General features: G+C 59.5%; 2 protein-coding genes across 4 annotated transcripts; both read left to right on the top strand.

The window, feature by feature from the left end:
- Positions 1–18: 18 nt before the first annotated feature.
- Positions 19–10,707, top strand: ZNF775 (zinc finger protein 775). 2 transcript variants are annotated; one of them, XM_081147297.1, is made up of 4 exons: positions 19–110; positions 4,118–4,235; positions 6,140–6,211; positions 8,089–10,707. In XM_081147297.1, the coding sequence occupies exons 3-4, from the start codon at positions 6,181–6,183 to the stop codon at positions 9,675–9,677; spliced, it is 1,620 nt and encodes a 539-aa protein (XP_081003423.1). In that variant the 5' UTR covers positions 19–110; positions 4,118–4,235; positions 6,140–6,180; the 3' UTR covers positions 9,678–10,707. The 2 variants fall into 2 exon arrangements, with proteins under 2 accessions (XP_081003423.1, XP_081003422.1); XM_081147296.1 differs by lacking the exon at positions 4,118–4,235.
- LOC308561792 (uncharacterized protein) lies at positions 9,904–23,175 on the top strand. 2 transcript variants are annotated; one of them, XM_081147298.1, is made up of 4 exons: positions 9,904–9,965; positions 18,456–19,371; positions 19,501–19,630; positions 21,094–23,175. In XM_081147298.1, exon 2 carries the CDS (start codon positions 18,484–18,486, stop codon positions 19,153–19,155), a length of 672 nt encoding a protein of 223 aa, XP_081003424.1. In that variant the 5' UTR covers positions 9,904–9,965; positions 18,456–18,483; the 3' UTR covers positions 19,156–19,371; positions 19,501–19,630; positions 21,094–23,175. The 2 variants fall into 2 exon arrangements, with proteins under 2 accessions (XP_081003424.1, XP_081003425.1); XM_081147299.1 differs by lacking the exon at positions 9,904–9,965 and adding an exon at positions 10,806–11,023.
- Positions 23,176–23,923: the final 748 nt, after the last annotated feature.

Genomic DNA, 23,923 nt, shown 5'->3' with positions numbered 1-23,923 from the left:
ATCAGGGGCGCGCGCCCGGCCCCCTGCCCCGGGTCTGGCGGGGCCCGGGAGCCCAGTGCCCAAATCGCCCCGGGTGGCAGTTCCCGTTAACCTTAGCCTCAAAGTCAAAGGTATTTATTCCCGTCGCCTCCCTCCGAGTCCCTCTGAGTCCGGGCGGGGCGGGGCGCGCGGAGGGACTGACCGTGCAGTGGGGCCGGCGCCCGGCCCGCTCCCCCCGCGCTGCCTCCACCCATCCCCGGGCTGGCGGCGGCCTCGGGGTCCCCTGAGCCCCCCGCGCCCCGGCCTGGAACTTTGCCCACTCCCCGCACAGCCCGTGGGGGCGCGGGCCCGGGGCGTGCGTGGGAGGGGCGGCGGGCCGGGGCGGAGAGCAGGAGGGGGCGGGTGAGAGCGGGAGGAACCGGGCGGTGAGCGCGGGGACTGTCCCGACCCCGGGAGCTGTGACAGTCCCCCAGCAAGACCGAGCTCCTGCAGCGCAGGAGCCCCAGTGCTCGCAGCAGAGTGACACACGGGCGCCTAAGAGATCATTAAAACAGTGGGGATAAGGTCTGGGTTAAGAACAATGAGAGGGAAGCACCGCAGAAATTGGAAGTGTGTGTAGGGGTCTCCCTGAAACCTCCATTCCAGGAAAATGGGCGCAGGAGCCAAGATCTCAGCGGGGATGGGGTAGGGGCTCGGGGCTTCTTCCCCTGGAAAGGTGGGGGCACACTGAGATGATGCCCCCTGCAGCCCTTTGGGCAGGATGCAGCCTGGAGTTGGGTGTGGTCGAATCCCCAGAGTGGGGGCGGGGCAGAGGGGCGGGGAATTGTCTAGGCTCCTTTTGGGTCCCTGTGTCACCCTTAGAAATGAAGAGACTGGAGAGTATTAGTCTCCATTCAACTCTAAGGTTCTGTGATTCTGTAATCTGTTTTGGACTTGACAGAATATTATACCATGTGGATGGTGCTGGGTTGGGGGGGTGCATAGGCTAAACAGAGGAGGGTCCCTGAGCCTGACACATCCAAAAAGCTTCCTGGTCACAGTGACCCCTGATCGGGCAGGGCAGGGAAGAGTTGGGCAAGGGTATTCCAGGACTGGTCACGCTCGCCACGACATGGCGAGGTCAGGGGGTGCAGAGTGGGACAGTGGGGCAAGTTGGGTGCAGTGAGAGGTGAGCAGAGGCCAGCTTTTAAATGGTTTTGCCAAGACATTTTTAGCTGAACCTGAAAGTGTTGAGGCCCCACCGACGTATTTTGAGCACAGGAGAAACATGTCCATATTGTAATTTAGGGAACATTGCTTTGGTTCTGGGTGGCGGATGGATTGGAGGGACAAGATAAGCTGTAAAATGGGTGCAGTGTTCAGGAGAGAAGTGCTGAGGCCTAAACTCAGGAAGCTGCAGTAGGAGGTCTGGAAATATTAAAAATAGCACTGGTATCACTTAGTGACCTGCACTCTATGATAGTGAAGGTGGTGGCGTTTTTTGAAAGGCCTGATGAAGACCCATTGTCACCTCTGGGGAGGCAAGGGAGATCCAGGGCCAAGTGCAGAGCACCGTGGAGGTGGTCTGTCCCATGCACCTGCCCCTGGAGAGGGTTCAGCTGAGGATTCCAAGGTTTCCTAGGGTTGAGTGGCCTGGAGGGAAGAGCGCGTTCAGGGTGTGCAGAAGACCTGATGTCTATCTCTCTTTGAGGCAGAGAATGTCACATCTGGGTCTCGCTTTCCTCATGTCACAAGGGGGAAGCACTTCCCACTTTCCCTGAGCTCCTTTAAATGCAGCAAAGACCAGAAAAGTGTTTGTAGATTAAAATGCGACACCCGTTCAGTGTTGTGAGCAGTTGGTTTTGTCCCTGGCCTTCAAATGAGGCAATGGGGGTCCCAGGCCTTGGCCGGCTCCTGAGTCTTGGACTTGGGGCGGAGGAATGTGGCTGCTGCTCTCTCCTCTGAAGGGAGACTGGGATGGGGATGCCGTAGATGTGGGGCAGGCCTGGGGGCAGGGAGGTGGGGGTGGGACTGTCCCAGCAAAGGTGTGCATGTAAGGCAGGTGGAGGCAGAATTTCTGGAAGGAGGTGCCACAGGGATGGGCCTGGGGTCGAATCAGGGACCTCTGAGAGGTGGGCAGGCATGGTGACCTGGCTGCCCTTAGACTTGGTTCCCAGGGAAGGCTGGCTGGTGCAGGCTGAGGTCACCTAACTGGGCTCTTCCTACCGGGGAAACCCTGTGGTTCAGATCTTATAGTATGGGGAGTGGGGAGGGGATGTGGCAACAGCAGTGACCTAGAAAGAATTCATCTCACACCCTGTGAACATTTTTCAGTCTTTCCAAACTGTCCCCTCCATTTGATATAACAATTCTCTACACAGGAACAAGCATTATTTGCATTTGCAGATGGGGAAACAGGCCCGGAGAGGGCAGACGGCTGGCCTTGGGTCACATGGCTAATCAGAAGAAAACCCCAACCCCGCTGGTGTGGCTCAGTTGGTTGAGTGTTGTCCAATGCACCGGAGGTCGCCAGTTCAATTCCTGGTCAGGGCACATGCCTGGGTCTCGGGCTCGATCCCCAGTAGGAGGCAGCTGATGGATATTTCTCTCTCATCAGTGCTTCTATCTAACCTCTTCCTTCCTCCCTTTGAAATAAAAAAACATATTAAAAAAATATTTTTAAAAACAGAAGCAAACCCCATCCTAAGCTCTTGCCTTCCCCACCCCATCCTGGGCCCTTTCTGCTACAGCAGGTCTTTCTGTGGGAGGGTGGATGGCTTGCCCTTCCCCCGTGCTCCTTACTTCTGAGTCATGATGGGGGTGCACCAGTGCTGAGAGAGTCGAGGAAGGTGGAGAGGAGGGAGGCAATGGTGAGGAGCAGAGAGGAAGATTGGCAGGGGCCCTGGAGGGGCTGGGGAGCCTGTGAGAGTTGTGGAAGAATGCTGGGCGTGGGATGGAGGCCAGCCTTTAGGTGGTGGAGGTGATATGTCCCCACACTGTGGCCTTTCTCCTTACGCAGCTGCTGCCCACCCCTTTCCCACCCCCAAGTTTCTGCTAAGACCAAAGCTCCTTTGTTACCTTCCCCTGCCCCAGACCTCACCACCTGCTGCAGGCCACAATCCCCGCTTTGTGTGGTCTGGCAGTTGTCATGGCAGCTGCCCCAGGGGACGCCTTGCGGCTGAGGGGGCTCCTATCCCAACTGTGGCCTGACCCCACGTGGGCTGGGGAGAGGTGGTGATCAGGCCCTGTCCTGAGACCCGCTCTCCACAGACCTTGCTGGGTGGGCAGGGAGAGATCATGGGAGAGGGGGTCAGAGCCAAGCGGCCTTCAGAGACTTGGTGTGAGCCCTGGTGGGGATGGCACATAGGCCCCTCTTGCCTCCTGTTTTCTGGTTGGGGCATTTTGCTAGGGAGCCTGCTGGATGGGTCCCTGGGCATCTCACAGGTCAACTGAGTGATGCGTCAGGTAAGGTGAGACTGGCGGGTGGCAGAGTAAGAGAGAAGGATTGGAAGGCGCAGCTTGGGGCAGGTGTACCTGGTGGCCTGGCTGACCTGGAAGATATGGCCACAAGGAGGGACTTTCCTGGACTTGGCTATCGCAGGGTTTGTAGGCAGGGCACCTGCTGGGCTGTTTTCTAGACGTCCCACCTGAGCACACAGGTGGAGGTGGGCCTTCAAGACATGGCCTGCCTGCCCCCCATCTTACTCGGACCACACGCCCTTGTGAGCCCAGGTGACAGGACAGAAGTACCCAGGGAGGCAGGAGGGGCTCCCCTGGTAATTCACTGTGAACTGTTCACCAAGAATTGAAGCCTTTCTGCCACTCGAAGCGATGTTTAGGTCCCAATACCTCTTAGAAGACAGGATGGGTCAAGTTAGGACTAATTTGATTCGGCTCAAGGGGCCTCTCGTGTTGGGTTGGGGTTTTGTGAGTAAGGCCAAGCCCCACCCTCTGTCGTCACCCTGAAGTGTGGCTCTGGCCCCCTGTTTGAATTTCCCTGAGTTTAGGTGGCCCCCCTATTCGCCAGTCCCCTCAGCCTCTTTAGGTGGACATTGGTCAGAGACATCCCCAAGGCGTGGGACACCGAGTCCACCAGCGCCCCCAGGTGGGCCTTTCCTGCCTTGTTCTCCGGGCTCCCCTTTCTCTGCCCCACCGGCAGGTTTCAGTGTCTACAGACCACGTTAGGAGTGTGGAGCGCACCCTGCTGGGGAAATAGAATTAAAAACCAAATCGCCTGCCAACTCAGAAAAGCTCCTCACAAAAGTAGGAAACAACAGGTTTGTTTTTTATTATCAAATAAGCATTACATCAGAATGAGGCCCACACGATACCCAGTCCTCAAGGAGACTGCAAAGACAGAAAGAAATCTCACCTGTTATACGGCCCCTCAGGTGCGACCTGTTTCACATGTTCTCTAGATAAGTTGTCACTAGTCCTCAGGTGAGAGGGCTCCACCATGTGTCACACAGGGTTCACCCTAGATTCACCTGGTGATGGGGGCAGCCACCTGTGCTCGTGAATTGCCTTTCTCATATCTTTATGACGGGAGGTAGTTTTGCAGCTTGGAGCCAGGTGGCCACCCAGGGTAGGCCCCCAGTCTCTCCTGGGGACTTGCAAATAGGGAGGCCACACTGGGTTTGACTGGGATGTAGACTGGGAGGAGGAGGGGCCCCATCTCCCTAGATATTTATATTTCAAAGAGATGGCTCTGGGGTCCCTGAGACAGTCCTGGGTTGTTAAGCTGGCAAGAGGCTCATTTATACACACATCTCAAAAACACAGAGAACTTAAAATTTGAAGTTTTCTAAAGAAAATGCCCTAAAAGAAAGGGGAGTGGTCTCTTTTTCTGCACTAGGGACAAAGATTTTTCTATATTTTAGATTCATATTTACCTTTACCTACCCCCCCTTCGCCTCTCTTGGCAGGGTCCAGATTCCCTGCCTGGGAAGGGGACCTGGGAGAGGGACCCTTAAGAAAGGGGCTCGCGGGGGGGGGGCTCTCGAGGGCCCTGAGATGAGGAGACGTTTCATGTGAGGGTGGCTGGGCTGAGGTGCCCTGGAGGAAGGCCCAGCTGACAGCTAGAAAAGCCCCCCGGTGGCAGCTGCTGGAGCTGAGCTGAGAGCCACGGTCCTTGCTAGGGCTCTTTGGGATTGTGGGGACCAAGGGGATGTGGGCATGTGAAAGAAGATTCCCGTCCTTAGCAGAGGCCGTCCCTGGCACCAGAGTGAAGGGAATGAACCCCAGGCTGCCCGCAATCCACATGAGTGCCACACTGGCTACCAGGTGTTCTCTGTGTGGGCTCTGTCCCAGATCCCAGGCCTCCTCAGTGGGCACGAAAAGTTCCTGTCCTCCAGGTGAGGGGAATAAGCAAAGTAAATGCCATGTCAGGTGGTAAAGTGTCACGGAGGAATGCGAGGTGGAGTTAGGCTTGTGACTTTACCCAGGGTAGGCAGGGAGGGCAGCTCTGAGGGGGTGACCCCTGAAAGAGGTGAGGGGAGCCACACAGAGACCTGAGACAGAGCACCCCATGCAGAGGGGCAGCCGGTGCAAAGCCCGAGGGTCTGAACAGTACCACCGCCCCCAGTCATGTTCCAGGCAGGAAGTGAGCCCGCCAAGCAATGTTCTAACGACTTGAGCATTAAACAGCAAGGCGAGCCCCGGATTAGTGGACGAATAGCCCAGCTGGACTGTGTATTCTTGCATGGAGTGCTCCCTGGGAGGGCTTGGCTGGGATGTAGACTGGGACAAGGAGGGGTGGGACTTCACAGGGACAATTCTGCCTCCCGGGTATCTGCACGACCTCTCAGGCCACTAACTCATTTGAGTTTCTCCTGTGCGGTGTCCTTCATACCCCTCCCTGCAGATGCTGAGGCTGTGGTCTGGAAGCTAGAAGGCCTGGGATCTTGCCCCGCTCCATTCAGCCACCTGTGTGACTTGGAGCATGTCAGTGGCCCTCTCTGACCTCAGGTTCCTCTTCATATAAGGGGAATCATGCCTCTTTTGCCTGCCTAGCAAGTATGTGTGCAACTTAAAAAATCTTGCACATTTCCTCTGAGGTCTGGATAGAAAAGCTCTTGAAAAAGAAGGACTCCATCCTGTGAGGTGGCACAAGGACTGGGCAATCCTTTCATTCTTGTCGCATGGGTCAACTCTGTTTCCTTTGCTTCCATCTCCCCCCCAGACGGAGCCGGGGCACCGTGCTGATGCTGTGGGGCCTCCGGGATGGAGAGCGGCCTGGCTGGTGCCAGCACAGGTAAGACAGAAGATGGAAAGGTGTGAGCCAACCTTGGCCCCTCCCCAGGCACAGGTCTTTCGTGTCCCTTGGAAGCTGGAAGCTGAGCCACTTGCTGTCCTCACCAGTAGCTTAGAGGGTGTCCAGTTGCAGGACATTGAAGGTCATCAAAGAATGGAACAAAGACCATGGGAGCTAAGAAAGTGACAAAGGGCAGCCCATAACTTACCAGGCAAGGGAACACACGTGCATGCACACACACACACGTACGCCCCGAGGGGGAGAGTGAGGTGTTTGGTAAGTGCTAGAACAGGGCATTCATGGTGGTTATGCCAATCAAACCTTGAATCAGCATTCTGGGTAGGACAAGGGGTTCAAACCAGCCATGGGCCCTGGGGCCCCTCCAAGGTCATGGTCTCTATCAGCTGACCCACTTGTGTATGTGTGTGTGTGTGTGTGTGTGTGTGTGTGTACAATCATCACCACTATTTCGAGAACTTTTTTTTATCACCCCAGAAACTCTGTATTCTTTAAGCAATAGCCCTCCATTTAAAACTTTTTTATTTTATCTGAACCATTTAGAATGATATTAAAATGATCCTTTTTACGATGATTGAGGGGCAGAGCCTTTGCTCCAGGACTCCTTCCACAGGCCTGTTTTCCCCTGTGTTGATACCTGACCCACAAGTGTAACACACAGAAAAGTGCAAAGGTCGCAAGGTCTGTAAATTCTTACGATGTGAACACTCCCATGTGACCAGCACCCATATCAAGAGGGAGACCATTGCCGGCACCCAGAAGCCCCTCCTGCCGCCTTCCAATCGCAGGGCACTCTAGAAGGGGCTATTATCTTGGCTCCTAACTCATTGGTTCATCCTGCCAGCTTTTGAACTCTATTTAAGTGGAATCATATAGTCTTTATTTAGTGTCCTTAGCAGACCTTTTTTTTTTTTAAAAAAAATATTTTTATATTGATTTTAGACAGGAAGGGAGAGGGAAAGATAGAAACATTGATGAGAGAGAACAGCTGCCTCCTGCATGCCCCCTACTGGGGTTCGAGCTCACAACCCGGGATGTGCCCTGACGGGAGGGAATCCAACCAGTGACCTCTTGGTGCATGGGAACATGCTCAACCACTGAGCCACACTGGCGGGGCCTTAGCAGACCTTTTCCATGAGGCCGATGTCCGTGAGCCAGGTAACAAGGTGCCCTGTAGACCCGCGCAGCCCTGTGCGCGGGACTCTCGGGAGGAAAGGCGACTCGGTTTAGTACAAGGACCAGGCAACACCTGTTCTGGGTGCTGAGACCCTTCTGGCCAACATTCTCGCTCTTGGTTCTGCTGAAGAAAAGTGAGATTGCCAAACGGCCAAGGTCCAAGCAGGTGAGGTGTGCGCACACGGTGGATGCCGCCCTGGGGAGGGCCCAGTGGTGAGGTGGGCCTTGGTCACCCGGCCACTGAGGGACTGGGCGCAGACTCCCTTAGCATGCTCCCAGCACCTGATCCTTAGAAAAAGAAGACGTTTGAACTCGGCCAGGTACTGCTCGCTCCCGGGTGAGGAGACCTCACTGGATGGGTCTCTTGAACCATCCGCGTCTCCTGGGCCTCCGGGTAGAGCAAGGGGCAGCCGGTGTGTCCCTGACACAGCGGCTCCACTGGGCTGTCCTTTCCTGCGTCTTTCCCCTCGCCCTTCTCCGAACCCCAACCCACCCCTGCCCTGCAGTCGTCCCCGCCTTCCCCTCCTCTCCCCCCTCCTCCTCTCCCCATTCACATCTCTTCCTTGCGCAATTTTTATTCTTGTCTTATTTTCCGCTAAGCTCTGCCCTCCCTGCGAAGCCTTTCCCTCCCCTGCTCGGAGCAATGACTGATTCCCCGTCCTCTGTCCCTTTGCCTCTGGCAGGAGATGGGCTGGTGACGAAGGTAAAGCCCGAGAAGCCCGAGTGGCTGCAGCAGACCCTGGCACCGCCGGCCGAGCTTTCCAAGGGCAAGGAAAACATTTTCCTGCAGCCCCCGGGCCTCCCGCCGCGCCAGGCCATGGGGAGGCGCCGGTCCTTTGGGGGCCAGGAAGAGACTGGAGGTCCCAGGTGGACCCCTGCCGCTGAGCAGGACGCGGGGCTGGCAGGCCGCGTCCTGGGCGCGGCCCCCGGCCCCCTGCGCCCCGCGCTCCCTGCGGGCGAGGGCCATTTCGTGTGCCTGGACTGCGGGAAGCGGTTCAGCTGGTGGTCGTCCCTGAAGATCCACCAGCGCACGCACACCGGGGAGAAGCCCTACCTGTGCGGCAGCTGCGGCAAGAGCTTCAGCCAGAAGCCCAACCTGGCGCGCCACCAGCAGCAGCACACGGGCGAGCGACCCTTCTGCTGCCCCGAGTGCGCCAGGCGCTTCAGCCAGAAGCAGCACCTCCTCAAACACCAGAAGACCCACTCGCGGCCCGCCACGTACCCGTGCCCCGAGTGCGAGCGCTGCTTCCGCCACGCGGTGGGTCTCCGCATCCACCAGCGCGCGCACGCCCGGGACCGCCAGGGCGCCCGCGCCAGGCTGCTGCAGCTGCTCCGGGGCTTCCGTCTGCGCCCGGGGCCGCCGCGGGGGCGCGCCGACTGGGCCTGGCTGGGGCTCTGCCAGGGCTGGTGGCGCCAGGCGGGGGCGCAGCCCGCCGTGCCCGCGGCCCCCGCCCCCCGGCCCGGCGAGCAGCGCCAGTTCATCTGCAGCGAGTGCGGCAAGAGCTTCACCTGGTGGTCGTCGCTGAACATCCACCGGCGCATCCACACGGGCGAGCGGCCCTACCCGTGCCCGGAGTGCGGCCGCCGCTTCAGCCAGAAGCCCAACCTGACGCGGCACCTGCGCAACCACACGGGCGAGCGCCCGCACCCCTGCCCGCACTGCGGCCGCAGCTTCCGCCAGAAGCAGCACCTGCTCAAGCACCAGCGCACGCACCTGCCCGGCGCGCGGGGGGCGCGCTGCCCCAGCTGCGGCCAGAGCTGCTCCAGCCGCGCGGCGCTGCGGGCGCACGAGCGCGCGCACGCCGGCGCCCCCGCCGCCCAGCTGCTGCGCCCCGGGCCCGCGGGGCTGGGCGCCGAGCCCCAGGCCCCGGTCCCGCCGGGCCGGTCGGCGCCACCGCGCAGCCCCCCCGCGGCCCGGGGACCCGGGGACGTGCGCTGGGGCGACGCGCGGGAGGACCCGCCCGGGGGCGAGCAGCGCCAGTTCATCTGCAGCGAGTGCGGCAAGAGCTTCTCGTGGTGGTCGGCGCTCACCATCCACCGGCGCATCCACACGGGCGAGCGGCCCTACCCGTGCCCGGAGTGCGGCCGCCGCTTCAGCCAGAAGCCCAACCTGACGCGGCACCGGCGCCACCACACGGGCGAGCGGCCCTACCTGTGCGCCAGCTGCGGCCGCGGCTTCACCCAGAAGCAGCACCTGCTCAAGCACCAGCGCGTGCACCAGGGGGCCCGCGCGCCCTCCCCCGGCGTCGGCGTCAAGGACGAGGCGCGCTAGTGCTCCGGGACCCGAGGGGACCCGTGGGGGGATGTTTGCGCGGTGCCCGTGGGGGGATGGCCGGAATGGTGGCTGTTAGAGCCCCAGGGGCAAGACCCTACCAAAAGGCCCTGGAGGCCTGAGAACAGAATTCCAGAAGTTTCCCAAAGGGGGACCGCGGAAGGCCCTGGTAGTCTCAGGGAGGAGTGGGACCAGGCACTCCTCAGCTGGAGCCAGGATGTGTCCCTGCTGGGTGGAGGGCCAGCCGGGTGCTTCCTCAGAGGGGGGACCCCAGCCCTCAGGCACCAGGTGAGGGCCTGTTGGGGGCCCTGGGAGAGGCTCCCTGGTGTGAATTGGCCCAGGTCTGGACTGGCCAGCTGTAGTACCAGCCTGCGCTTTAGGATGGCCGGGGGCTGTCCCCGTGTGAGAGTCTCAACAAACTCAGTGATATCACAGCTAGAAGCTGTGGCTGGGGAGGGGCAAGCATATTCCCAGCGCCAAGGGCAGTGCCCAACACTTAATGGCCACTCAGTACATAGTTTTGGAAGGAGTGAGTGGTTCTATGGTCCCTTCTCAACCATGAGTGCCCCATACTCAGGGTGCTGTTGTGGCCGGCCTGACCCCAGGACTGGCCAGGGGCTGGGGTACAAGGAGGGTGGTCTCAGCTGAGGTTTGGTGGCTCCGGGAGGGTCCTGCAGCAGGGAAGAGCCAAAGGTGCCACTCCTACTCCATGGGCCTGGGGGGCACTTGATGGCTGTCGCTGACTTGGCTCCTTGTCATGGCAGTGTTGCCAGGAGAAAAAAGGAGGATTGCCGATCTCGCGTGGTCTCAGCATCGTTTTTAAGCTTCCCTTCCCGATCTCTGGGTCTGGGTGTGATCTGAGGGATCCATTGGCCCCAGGACCAGGACAGGGAGCTTTGGGCATGGGTATAACAACTCCCCACGCCCAGTTCTCTTTTCCCTTTTTCCAACACAGTTTGATCTCTTCCACCTGCAGCCCCTCAAAGACCCACAAAAGAACCAGGGCTGCAGGCCAGCTGTAGCCTTGGACTGTGTGTTCCCGCAGGAGGGGAGGGGATTGTAGAGAGAGGGGGTGCCAGGGTTGGGTAGGTGGGAGAGAAAAGGGGGGACCTAGCTGATTCTGTAGAACTTGCCTGCCCGCCTCCCAGGGGCGTGCAGGGTGGGGGTCTGAACTCAGAGATGTGTTTCCGGCTGCAGGAGTTGCTACGTCCACCCTGGCTTCTGGTCACCCCTCTTCTCAGGTTTTGTTTAATCGCCTTCATCTGGCAGGAGCTCTAATTGTAGCGTCACAGAAAGACCTGCGGAGGCGATGATTCAGCTCACCTGAGGACACGGCCCTGGTACTGGTTAGTGTTCAGCCAGGGCTCCTACCCGTGGTCCAGGTCTTCTATCACAGACCATGCTGTGTGAAATCCCACGCCTGGGCAGGGTGTGCCCATCGGAGAGTTCGGCTCTCAGGACCAGCCAGAAGCCAAATCAGAAGGGTTTTCCTGGGCCCCCTCCCCTCTGACGCACACCAGCCGTAGGTGCTCCCCGCCCCCCTGTAACGCCTGCCTGGTAGGCTGGATCCCATCAAAACATCCTTTAACCATGGGGAAGGCTCAAGAGTCACTTGCTGCTTCATCTTTGCCACTTAGCAAATCCTGAGACCAACTCGAGCAGTCCCACCTCCTCCAGGAAGGCATCCGGGAGTGCCATGCCTGTGTTAGAGAGCCCCTGTGTGCAAGGACGGACCTGCAGAAACACTGGAGCCCTTGGAATCTGGTGCCTGAGGGGCAGGGCAGGCAGATAGTGCAGAGAGAGGCGGGGGAATCTTGTGCCATAGCTTCTGTAATCTTCCACAAGTGGCCTGTGTTCAGTGATCAAATCACACAGCTGTGTTGGTATGACTTGGGCTTAATGAGGCCCAACTGCAGCTTTTTCCCTACGAGCAAAGTCATGAGAATGCCCCCAGGTGATGGATTCTCTCACAAATGGGTGCTTCAGGTGACAGTGGGGATAGGGCCAAGTCCATCAGAGTGAATTACTGAGGTGCATGCCCTGTTGAGCAGGTCAGGGGGTGGCACGGCACTGACCCACTAACCAAGCCTCCGGTGTGGCAGGCAGTGTGTCAGACTTCAGGGACGCTGTAACAAAATAGCAGTCGGGGGCTTAGCGCAGTCTGGAGGCCGGAAGTCCAAGATCGAGGTGCTGCAGATTTGGTCACATTGCAAATTGATGGCAGGTCCCAGGCCAGCTGTTCACCTAAGCTTCTCCCAAGGTCACAATCCCAGGCTTCTTCTGGCAATGTCCACTTCAATTTCCATTGCCTTTGAGTTTAAAATAATAAAACTAGGTCAGAGAATATTTCAGAAGAGCTGCATTGTAAAATCAAAGGTCAGACCCATCTTAGTGGTTTATAATTCACAATGCTCAGGAGCACCCTGAGATTCAAGGGGGGGCCGAGGGGAACAGCACACCACCCTGAGTAAGGAAATCAAAATCTTAAAGGACTTCTGTCCATGGCCAGGTAAGCGCAGGTCTGTTGTGGGGACCCTCGGCCATGCTTCCTGCAGGCCACATGGCGTGGTGGAGCTGGGGTCCGGGACCCACCTGCATAATCCTTGTGTTCTCTTTTAGGAGCAGGCTGGGAGCTAGAATAATGACAGGTCCTTGGAAAATGGCTGTGCTGTGGCAAGCACTGTGAGCTTCAGTCAGCGGCAAGGTAGTCAGCTTCCTTGGAGGGTGTGGTTCCCCAGGTAGCTGCCCCAGGGAGAGAGGGCTTGGAGGCCAAGGTCGATGCCCAGCAGCTGCTGTGACCCGAGAGAGAGTGGGTCCATCAGGGACTTGGCAGTGAGCGCCTGGTGTGAGTGAGGGACACTACTAGACTTTTTCTTTTTTAAGTGGTTGGGTTTGGTAAAGAAATATCCTTGACCTTTTGTTAAGAGGAGTAGTATTGGGGCTGAAAATAGTATGTTCTCACATATCACTGCTCTGATCAGATCACAGACCTGGAGAGAGGGAAATGAATGGTGTCCCCTGGCTTGTCCCCTGGGGTAAGAGAGAAAGGCTGTCTCCCAGGTTACTCAGATCTGGAGGGGGAGGGAGGTGCTAGGCCAGCCAGTCCAGCAGACTTCCTGTGATGATGGAAATGGTCTCCGCTGTCCAGTGCCCTAGCCTCCACTCACACATGGCGCTTCAGCACTTAACATGTGGCTAGTGAGGCCCTGGCCAGGTAGCTCAGTTGGCTAGAGGATCATCCCAATGTGCCAAGGTTGTGGGTTCAATCTCCGTTCAGGGCACATGCAAGAATCAACCAATGAACGAACAGGTAAGTGGAACAGCAAATCGACATCCCTCTCTCCATTTCTCTCTCTAAAATCAACAAAAAAATTAAAAAAAAGTGACTATTAAGGCTGAGGCACTGAATTTTAAATTTTATGTGATTTTAATTAATTTAAATTCAAGTAGCCACATGTGGCTACTGGGCAGTGCAGCCCTAGGAATTACGCTTCTATTGAGAAGTAGAAGTGTCCCTCCCTGCCCCTCCGCTCACCCAAATCTAGAAAGAGCTTTCTTTTGTCGTTGGGAAGAGTGGATGGAGTTCTGGGGCAGTTCTGGGGCTAAGTCTTGGCTTTGCCGTTTAAGCTGTGAGACTTGGGCAAGTGACCTACTTAAAGCATAATGTATGGTCCCAGCACGCAGCTGGTCACTGTAGTGATGACATTATTGTGACCATTGCTACCTGTACGGCACTTGCAGAAGTGGAAGTTGTACTGTGGAAAGAGGAGGAGAGGGGTGCCTCAAATAGAGCTCCGTCCCCGTAAGGAATGAGCCACCCCCAGGGGTAGGCAGACCTGCTGCAAGTTGAAGGGCTTGGCTGCCTTGACGTCACGGGCTATGTCTTGGGTTTTAGTTTAGAGGAAAGAGACCTTTGGAGCAGATGCAACCTCACACCCAGAGCCCCCACCTGCAGCTGGGACTCTGCAGGTTTCCCAGCCCAAAGCCGTGGCCAGGGCAGCCTCTGCCTGCCGTTCCTCATTCCTAACATTGCGCCAGCACCCGGGCCGGCCGCCACAGCTCTCAGGTGTCGTTGGCCAAAGTGCATCCATTCAGCCAACAGACACGGACCGGGGACCTATTGTATGCTGGGCACTGGGATCCGGAGATGCTGATAACACTGACGTTCACAGCCTGGTGGGAAGACGGGTGCGCTGTCTCAACCTGAAGTCAGCACAAGGTGCTCCGGAGCGGGATGTTAGAGAGCGCCGTGCAATCGGAGAGGCACGAGGAGTTGGTCACGAGAGGCGGCTGCCCAGCTGAGCAAAGCCCTGGGGACCCAGGCAGAGCAGGAGCCGGAGGATGGCCAGGCTGAACTGAGGGCAGCAGCCTGGAGCTGGCCGGGGGAGCCCACGGGTGATGGCTAGCCATCGGGTGTGCCCCCGGGGGGTGGGGTGGGGGATACAGTGTAGGGCCCCGCTCCCCACAAGGGGGCCACGGGCCATCTGTTCTCTGGGACGCTGTGGCTGTGGGCAGCCCAGGCCTTTGTTAGGGACCAGAGTCCAGCTGTCATTCGAGCCTCGTGGACTCGTGGTGATCGCCACGCCGGCCGCGGGCCCCGCCTGTAGGAAGAAGCATGGCTGCGTTAGCAGAATGTTTCCATGTTGCCTTTCTATTGTGTTCACCGGAGGGGAGAGGTGGGAGGGGTGTGTGTGTGAAACCACAGAAACAAAGTGGAAATCAGGCAGTCAGAGCAGAGAGCCAAGGCCTCCTGGAGCCCTAGGCCTTCGGCCTTCCCACTGAGACAGATGAGTTTCAGGTGACTTGTCAGCCTACCCCCCCCCCCCCCCCCCCCCGGCTTCGGTCCTCTCCTTTCCATTTGGCACAGCTTACCAAAAGAAATGCTGCTAAAAATATGGGCAACATCCTCAGGTATATTATTGATTTTGCTTTTGAAAACCTAGTCATTTATAAGTGTCCCCATTTTCCCTGCAGCCTGCAGGAGAGATGACATCTGGTGGCTCTGGCAGGTGACAGCTTTTGCAACAAAAGCTGGAGCTGGGAGATGTGGCTCTCCCATGAGCAGAGTTCCATCACCCGGGCAGGTGTGGGTGTCACCAGTGCTTAGGGGTCCTGTTGTCAGTGTCGAGGGAGCTCTACCCTTGGCCCTGGGTGTCATCCATCCTGCTGGATTCATTTCTTAGGGTTTCCCAGAATTCCCTCCCTGCTGCCTCTATTTGAAATACCAATTTCCTTGGGATGTCTGACTCATGAAGTCCCACATGCCTCAGTCAGGTGCCTCTGAGCAGGACAAATGGGGGTCCTCGAGAGGCTGAGAGTGACCTGGGTGGACCTTCTGGGATAGACAGTCCACGGAGCGAGCTGTGAATGCTGACCTGGTCTGGGGTTGGAGGTAGGGATTGATTTTACTGCTGGGTGGACCCCACCTGGAACCCTTCAGTTCCTGGGCTCTCAGAGGCACAGAGGGGCCTCATGAGGCTGGGACAGGGCCACCGGGCCGGCCACATCACCGCTGTGAGCAGCCCTGCCTTGCGGAATCCCAACTGCTCCTGGACCTGGCAGCCACAGAGGGGCCACGGAGAGAAAGGCTAGTCCATGCCCCTCTAGCGCTTTTAACTTTAAAAAGTCACTTTCCCTTCCAGGCTCAGTTTATCTGTGACATGCATTACTTCTGATCCCAGTCATCACCCCAGATTTCTGTTTTGGGGTCTAGGCCCCAGAGCGGGTGGGGAGAGTTTGCTGGATGGTGAGCCCACATTCCCACCTGGGCTCTGCCACCAAGAGCTGTGGGCTTCAGCTGCGGGGAAGCCACTCTGTGCTTCCACTGGAATTTATTTTCCCATGTATAAAATGGGATAACGCCTGTTTAAACTAGACGACACATGATTAGACAGCTCCCACAGGGAGATGGGGAAGGGCTTTGTGAAAAGACAAGCAATGCGTAGTCAGGCGTTTTATTATGAAATGACAGTTGGAAGCTGGAATTCAGCGCAGCCCTGTCCGCACCAGCTGCTTCCCCTGGGTGCCATACCCGGCCTTTTATGAGATATCTTTGGGTTCTCTTCTGAGCAGGAGAGGACTGTCGGGGTATAATTTCTTCCACCCCCCAGTCACCCTAGTGGCATAACCCGGATATACAGGAAGGTTGGCTTGGGCAAAATTGTCTGCTGCGCTCCCCCTGCCCCAGGACGCCCCTAAAGGCTGCCTTCCCCCCCTTCTGTCTCCTGTAAGGGAAGAATTCGCTCTGTATTTCCAGCCCCGACCCTTTTCCCAGGCCCTGGGGCAGGCTTGTGGGCCCGGCTAGGGTAGCCCTGCCTCCGGATGAGGCGCTAACTGCTGAACTGGGGCTCAGGAGTCCTGAACGCCTTGGGCAGGGTTAGGGGGCCTCCGCCTGCGCCTAGCTCCCGTCCTGCGGGCGGCCCGCCCGCCGGCGAGTTAGACCTCCCGGCCTCACGGGGCTGCTGTGCGGCCGCAGCTGCGCGGGCGACTGCGGCGCCGCGCCGCGCACACCGAGGGGCTGCGGCGGCGACGCGGCCGGAGGCGGCGCCCAGTGAGTCCCGGCCCGCGGTTACCGTATTTACCCAGGCCGGTGCGGGACCCTGGGGGCGGGTCGCTGCGGGCGCTACCGTATTTGCTGGGAGCTGCGCAGGCCCTTTCTGGGAGCGGGGAGCACTGCGACTTAATTCCGTATTTATCCAAGATTGCGTGATCCCCCCGCCCCGGCCCCCCGGGAGCGCTGCGGGAGCGGGGGAGCGGGGTGGGTTGCATTCATTCCTTAAGGGATCCGGGGCTCTCCGCGGGGGGGGGGCGAGTTTCGGGAGCCGGGTGGGAGGCCTACGTGTTTTCCTGCGGGTGGGGTTGCGACGCAGAGTTTACCATATTTCTCCAGGGTGACGGTGGCCCCAGGAGTTGGTGGCCCCACGGTTGTGCGCGGGGGAAGGGGGGCCGGGTGGGTGGGGCCCGCTCTTCCGATTGAGGCAGCTGTTTGATAAGAACAGCGCGGTGGGAAGCTGGCCGTGTTTCTGGGGCGTGGAGAAGGGGCGCGGGAGGCGCTGCGGGAGAGTTGACCGTATTTGCGTCGGGCGGCGCAGACTCTAGAGGAAAAGAGTCGCTGCTGGAGACGGAGGCACAGGGGCGCAGCCTGGGCTGTGAGTGTGGGGTGGGATGGAGAAACTTGCGGGAGGAGGGGGGCCATGGCCTTGAACCCTCTCGGGGGGCGGGGTCTTGGGCGGGGTCTTGGTTAGGCCTGTAACCTGGGAGAGGGGGGAAGCTGCCAAGCGACAAGGCCAGGCTGAGATTGGCCAAGGGGACTGTGATGAGCTGTCTTTGCAAATGTGAATGCAGCTGCCTGGGAGAACACTTGTGGGCAGGGTGGGCCTATTGCAAGTAGTACTTGACCCCTTCTCCAGGGCGTGTTCCACCCTGGCCTGAGGGTAGGGGGAGCCAGGGGGGTATCTTTGAGGCCCCGCTCTGCAGATTGACTGAGGCTGCAGTCGGCAGTGAGGTCTGAAGTGTGGAGAAGGCCTGCATGGAGGTCCAGGGGAAGGGCCAGCAAGCTTCCCTTGTGGGGGTGGGGGAAGGCAGGGGAGGGGCCTGGTCAGTCGCTCTGGAGCAGGCAGGCTTTGGGGCCTTGCAGGAGCAGGAGCCCAAGGTGTTTTGGAGGCACGGAGGGGTGGCAGCAGACAGTGCCCTATAGGAGCAGTGGCCCTTTGGGTATCTATCCATGGCTCTGCGGTGGCTGGGATGATGGTGGTGGTCTTGTGGTTTGTGTATTTTGAGGGGAGTTGAGTTGGTGAGCCACTAGCTAGTACATTGAGAAGAGCTTTCCACAGTGAGTCAGGAAATGAGGGCCTAGTCCTGGCTCACCTTGCCGTGTGACCTTGGGCAAGTTAAGTTGACCTCCTGAGCCTCAGTTTCCCCATCTATAAATTGGGGTTCAGTGATCCCTGCCCCTTCCTCAGGGCGGCTGTGGGCACAGTGGGATGCAGTTGAAGAGGACTGCAGTGCCCTGGGGAATAGGATCCTTAGAAGAGCCAGCGTGGATGGACGGAGCTGAACTTGGGGTGCTCGTTAAGTCCTGAGTGCTGCTCAGCCTGGGCCAGGCTCTGCTGTGGGGACGCCAAGAGGAATGGAGCTGAGAGGCCCCGGGAGCTCACACTCTGGTCTGGTGACTTGCAAACAAACGTCTTACAGGATTGCCTCATTTTGATAAACAAAGAGCTGCTGCCTTTAGTGTTTTAGGTACTTTCGAGTTTAAGGGGTTTTATTTCTTCTTTTAAGCTTTGCAAAGAGTATCTTTCAACCGTTCCCTTCCCCTCCCCCCGGACTGGGGATGCACCTGCCTACCCTCTCCTTGAGCAGCGGGTTGGAGAGAGAGGAGGCATCCAGGTGCAGGATAACCTGCAGTACCAGGACCCCCTGAATATTGCCCATCAGCACTTGTGCAGTGCCGTGTAGGGCAGGTTCAGTGCTTGGTGCTGGGGTAACAGACGGAGGCAGCTCTGTCCTTAAGGTGCTCAGAGGTGAGAAGACAAGGTGGCGTGACCGACAGCATGCAGGGTGATGAGTGAGGGTCATCAGGTTGGGCCACACGGGGTCCCGGGAGGCTTCCAGGAGGAGGTGGCATTCCAGAAGGGCCTGAAGGAGAGGCAGGATGTGACTAAAGGGGCGGATGCTGGAAGCTGGGCGCGGACAATGGAGTGTCCCTCTAGAGGCTGGGGCTGGCTGATCCTCAGGTCTGCCCCCCCCCGACTCCTCTCTCTGCTTCTGCCTCCCCAGGGGCTGGTGATTACAGCTGCAAGTGCCCATGACCGAGCTGGCGTCCTCCGGGGGCGGGTCCCCTCCGGGGGACGGGGAAGAGGGTCTGGGGGACGAGCGCGGCCTGGTCATCCACCACCCGGCGGAGGAGCCGCCCCACCGCTGCCCGCTGTGCGGCCAGACCTTCTTGCAGCAGCCCAGCCTGGTGCGGCACCAGAAGGCGCACGGCGGGGCGGGCCGCGCGGCCGCCTTCGTGTGCCCCGAGTGCGGCAAGGCCTTCAGCGTGAAGCACAACCTGGAGGTGCACCAGCGCACCCACACGGGCGAGCGGCCCTTCGCCTGCCCCGAGTGCGGGCGCCGCTTCAGCCTCAAGCAGAACCTGCTCACGCACCGGCGCATCCACAGCGGCGAGAAGCCGCACCAGTGCGCGCAGTGCGGCCGCTGCTTCCGCGAGCCGCGCTTCCTGCTCAACCACCAGCGCACCCACGCGCGGATGCCCGCGCCGCACCCACGCCGCCCCGGCGTCTTCGGGGAGCGGCGGCCCTACTTCTGCGCCCGCTGCGGCAAGAGCTTCGCGCGCGAGGGCTCGCTCAGGGCGCACCAGCGCGGCCACGGCCACGGCCACGGCCACGGCCCCGACGGCGCGGCGGCCCATTTAGGCCGCGTGCTGGGGGGCGTGCAGGGCCGCCCGCCGATTCCTGCCCCCGAGCTGCGTCGCTGAGCCCTGGAGGTGGCACGGGGCCGCGGACCCCCCTCTGGACGGGACCCCGGGAGACGGGGAGGGCTGGCTGGGGGCCTTGGGGCAGTGGGCCGCCGCCGCCCTCCTCTGTGGGCGCCTTTCGCCCCTCTCCCAGGCCCCCCGGGCGCGCTGCACGGGGCTGCTCCGGGCACCCGCGATGGTTTTCCTCCTCGGGCCGGCCAGGCCTAGAGCAAGCAGGTGAGCCCCGAAGCCCAGCGCCTCTCTCAGGCTTGCGGGACCTGCGTGGGGACGCGCGGGGGGGGGGGGGCATCCTGGGCTGTCCTAGGTGTCTCTGTGACCAGCTTCTTACTACACCTTCCTTCCTAGAATGTCAGAATGGAAAGCAGGCTGCAGAGGGCCACTGTCCACAGCCCCCAGGCCCCAGCTCCCGGCCCCAGCGCTCACCGTCTGGTGTCCCTGAGAAGTCATTTCGCCTCCTGTCTCAGTTGGCTCATCTGTAAGTTGGGGCTAAAAATTGTGAGGGTTGTAATGGCCATAGCTAGATAAGAGAGGGTGATGTCGCTGGTCCAGTCCATTTTTGAATGCCCCTGTGTGCCAGGCACTGTGCTGGGCTGGGCTGGGCTTTCCCGAGGAGGAACTGACACAGGCCTTGTCCGCAGAGGTGCCACAGAGGGAAAAGACTATAAAGTGCTGGAGGGTGGGGCCGGTGGTGACTGGTGTCATCCAAGGTCGTTTGTTGGTTTGAATTGGGTCCTGGGGGATGAATAGAGGCGCCCCAGGGAGAGCAGGGTAGGAGGAAGACTCTGAGGCAGGGGCCTGATGGTGGAGGCTCATGTGTGCCCTGCAAAGGACTATGGCCAGGGAGAGGGGACACCGAAAAGATCACAGTGACCTCAGATGTGCTGTTCAAGAACTGGGGGCCCTGTGAGGACAGATCGAAGTGAGAGGAGCAGGAGCCTGGAAGGTCTTGGGCTCCCCTGAGCCAGAGAACAGAGGCCTTCAGCTAAGAGGCTTGGCCAAGGTCATGCAGGAGAAAGGGCAGAGCCGGGACTTGGCCTGGGGCCTCTGAGTCCAAGGTGGTGCTCTGGGGCGTGGGCTTCTTCAGCCCGTTGGCAGGTGAGGAAACTGGGGCTCATCCAAGCTGGCCCCAGATCACTTAGTACTTAGTGGGACAGCTGTGCAGGCCTGGGCCCTATTTTGGTTTCTGGACCCCAAGACCCTTCGTCTCTATTCCACTGCCCTTAGAGAGGCTCTAACTAGTGGGGAAATGGAGCTTCAAGGACACAGGAATGGCCCTGGCCGGTGTTCAGTGGTTAGAGCACCAGCCCACGGACTGAGGGGTCGCAGGTTCGATGCTTGGTCAAGGGCATGTACCTGCGTTGCAGGTTTGATCTCTGGCCCCGGTTGGGGTACGTGCAGGAGGCAACCAATCGATGTGTCTCTCTCACATGGGTGCAGGAGAAATATGACCAGGATCATGTGGCAGGAGTCTGGGCAGGGGTGTCACAGGGTGGTGTGGGCATGGCGTCCACAGGGATGGGTTGGGAGGAAGGAAGCTGGGGCTTGGAGAGGACCTACATTCACAGAGCCCTGGCTCTGTGCCCAGTGCTAGGCTCCATGCTGGGGACCCGGCCCCCCCCTCTGACCTTCCTTAGAGCTTCGTGGCTCCTCTGGGACCCCTTGCTCTCTGCCTGCCACCCCCACGTGGCTATGGCAATGTGGTCTGGCACTTAGTGGCAAAGATTAAGAGATTAAACCGGGACCTGGGACATCTGGGTCCAGTCACCCAAGTGTCCTGAAGCCAAGTCCTCGTGTCTGTACATGGATGAGTGATCCTGGAGTCCGGGGACAGGTGCAGGTGGCCCAGCTGCCTGCCTTCTCACAGCCCCAGAGGGGTGGCTGGGCAGGGCTGTGCTATGGCCCCAGACCTGACCCTGGTCTCTTTGTCTCTGTGAACAGATGTGGAGTGGGCAGGACTTCTGGGCAGTATGCAAGGCACATCCAGGCATAGAAACTAGGAATGGGCACCCTGGGGAACTGCACCCCAGCATGAGGACACATGCCCTAAGAAGATCGACCTCGGGAGGTGCCCACAGTGCCAGCTGAGGGGACCGGTGGAGCCCAGAATGGGAGGCAGGTCCGTTCCCTGGTGGAAAGACTCCTGAACCTGTCGCGAGCCACGGCTGGGGAAGAGCTAGTCCTGGCTGCCTGGCCACTGGCCATGGACCTCCACTTCCATGTGGCAGCAAGGACCATGCCTGTGTGGAGAGGTGGCCTCTCCACTCCTGCCTGGCCCCCCAGAGATGGGAAGTGACCGGCCTAAGAGAACACAGCACTTTCGTTGGTAGCAGACCTGGCTCCAGAGGCTCGGCCTCCTGGGTGTGACCGCACTTGCCTCTCAGCAGAGGTTCTCTCCACACCCGGGGCATGAAGCCCTTTGTAAAGCTGACAGGAGCTATGAACCTTCTCCCCAGGAAAATACATACCCATGAATCTACCAGCAACGGCAGGAGCTCCTGGGCTCCAGGCTGGAACCTCAGCCCCGGGACCCAACCCGTGACCCTGTCCTTCCCTGACCCAGAGGGTCCACCATACAGTAGCATTCCTCCCTCCCCCGGTCCTCCCTCCCTCGTTCAGGAATAAAGAATTCTGAGGAGGGGGCCCAGTTAGTCTCTCTTCTTCCAGACCTGAGAGACAGTGCTCAGGCTGCTGGAACCTCAGTCCTTCCCTGGGCATGGCTGGGGGCTCCCTGGGCTGGCCCGGCCCTTCCCTGGTTCAGGGTTGCTGGCCCTGGCTACCAGGTGGCTGGCTTCCCTGTGCAGCCCCTGGCTCCTGGCGTGGGCTCTGAGCTCACCGTGAAGGTGGTGGGGAAAGCGGGACCTTCCGTGGACACTGGCGAGGCAGGAGTTTGGGTTGAGTCGACCCCAGGGAGAAGGGGCATTCAGCCTCAGGCATGGTGTGGGGAAGGCTGGGGAGGAAGATGCAGCCTCCATCCTGGGGCCAGCCGGCTCCGGACAGGGCTGGGTGGGTTTTGATGACACCCGGACTTCACAATGCTGGTTATATTTAGGGAAACCCTTGGGGGTGGAGACAGGCCTTTTGAAGTGGAATTTAGATCAAAGCCCAGCGATGCGAGTTGTCGGGGCACATAGGAGTTGGGTTTAGGTGGGGGGTCCCAGGGCTGGGCTGGGTTTGGTCAGGGCTGTCGGGAGGCCCATCTGCATGTGCCTTGTGCTGGGACAGCAAACTGCTCCGGGAGGCGTGTGTGTCAGAGACTGAGAGCAGGCACTCCTGGTTCCTGGAGCTTCCACTCGCTCTGATTCTTGGCCAACGTGGAGGAAACCTCACGGACTCATCCCTTCCCTGCTGATTGTCAGCTTGTGCCCCCCCCCGACCCCCAACTCCTAGCTATGTCTTCCTTCCTGCCCCTGGCTTCCCTGGCATCGCTCTGAAACCTGCTGCTCCTCCCTGCCCCCCCAAGTCCTATTCTGCCCCAGGCCTCGCTCCCCTGGCTGCCCAGCCCGCATCCCTCCCTCCTCTGCACAGTGTCTGTGTTAACACGCCAGCCCCCCTTGGGTACTGCTGTGCTTGTGTGCGCGTACGTGAATGTGTCTTACATCTCCAACAAGACTGTGAGCTCCCCGAGGGCAAGGGACATGCCTATTCTTCTTGAACCCCAACAGGGTCCAGAGCATGGGGCTGGGCTCAGCACTCAGCACTCAGCACCCAGCACCCAGCACCCAGCACTCAGCACGTACTTGCTGACTGGCTGATGGGTCAAGTGCTAGAGACCAGTGATGGGAGGTGCGAAAGGGGAGAGGGCATATGAGTTCACTAGTGGGCCGTGGGCTGCTGCCCCCCACCCCCCGGGGCAGAAATGACCACAGGAGGCCTCAGCCCCATCCCTACTCGGGGCAGCGGGTCGAGAGGTCCCCCCCCAGCTGCAAAGGCTGTGCCTAAATGGTCATCAGGCCGGATAGCTCTCCAGGCCACTGATACCTGCTGGGGCCGACCAGGTGGAATAAATGTTCTCTTGACATCAGCTGGTGTGAGCAGTGGTCATTTGGAGCTCAGCAGGGAGCAGGGGGTGGCCTCTAGCTACCTCCATTTCCTGAGGAGTCACAGTCAAGGTACCATGGGTCCCAAGGCTGTGGGAACCATAGTTCAAAGGCGCAGCAATGAATTAGCTGAACCGCCCCCTCCGCTCTGCATAACGACAGCCGACAGCCGTTGGGAGTTGGGTAAGGGATATGGGGGCCCCTGGAAGTAGCCCCAGCTGCTCGCTCGGCCCACAGTGAAGTGAGACCTGCTGAGACCCTCCGGGCGGTTCCGTGGGTACCTGAGGGGCGGGCCTCGGAGAGCGCTCGGGGCAGAAGACGGCCCGTCTTTGATCTTGTCCGTGATGCGGGGAAGGAGGTCCTGCTCCTCCCACCTCACGGAGCTGTGAGATCACGCAAATGTGTGAACCGCGTGAGCTGCAAAGTACAGCACAGGGGCCGCAGTTTGCCCTCTGAGGGGTCTTTCGGGTCTGAATTTCGGCAGCTCTGGCTGCTGCTGTGGGTGCTCTCGGGTGGTGACGAGCAGAGGCCACGTAGGCCAGTGATGGGCCGTGTCCCAGGCTTCGTGAGGTGTCAGCTGGCCCCCCGGGTGGCACCCTCTCCTCTGCTCCCCAAGCCCTCCTGTGACCAGGCTTGTTCCTCAGACACCTGCCACCACCCCGCTCTGGAGCAGGTGCTCTGGGCCCTGGAGCTGGGTCCCCCCTTTAGGCCGGAGCACTGCAGCTGCTAGC

Source organism: Miniopterus schreibersii, assembly GCF_964146895.1.
Source record: "Miniopterus schreibersii genome assembly, chromosome: 9".
In the NCBI taxonomy this organism is placed as follows: Eukaryota; Metazoa; Chordata; class Mammalia; order Chiroptera; family Miniopteridae; genus Miniopterus; species Miniopterus schreibersii.
The sequence above is the reverse complement of the archived record's forward strand: the minus strand, read 5'-3'. Positions and strand labels throughout refer to the sequence as shown.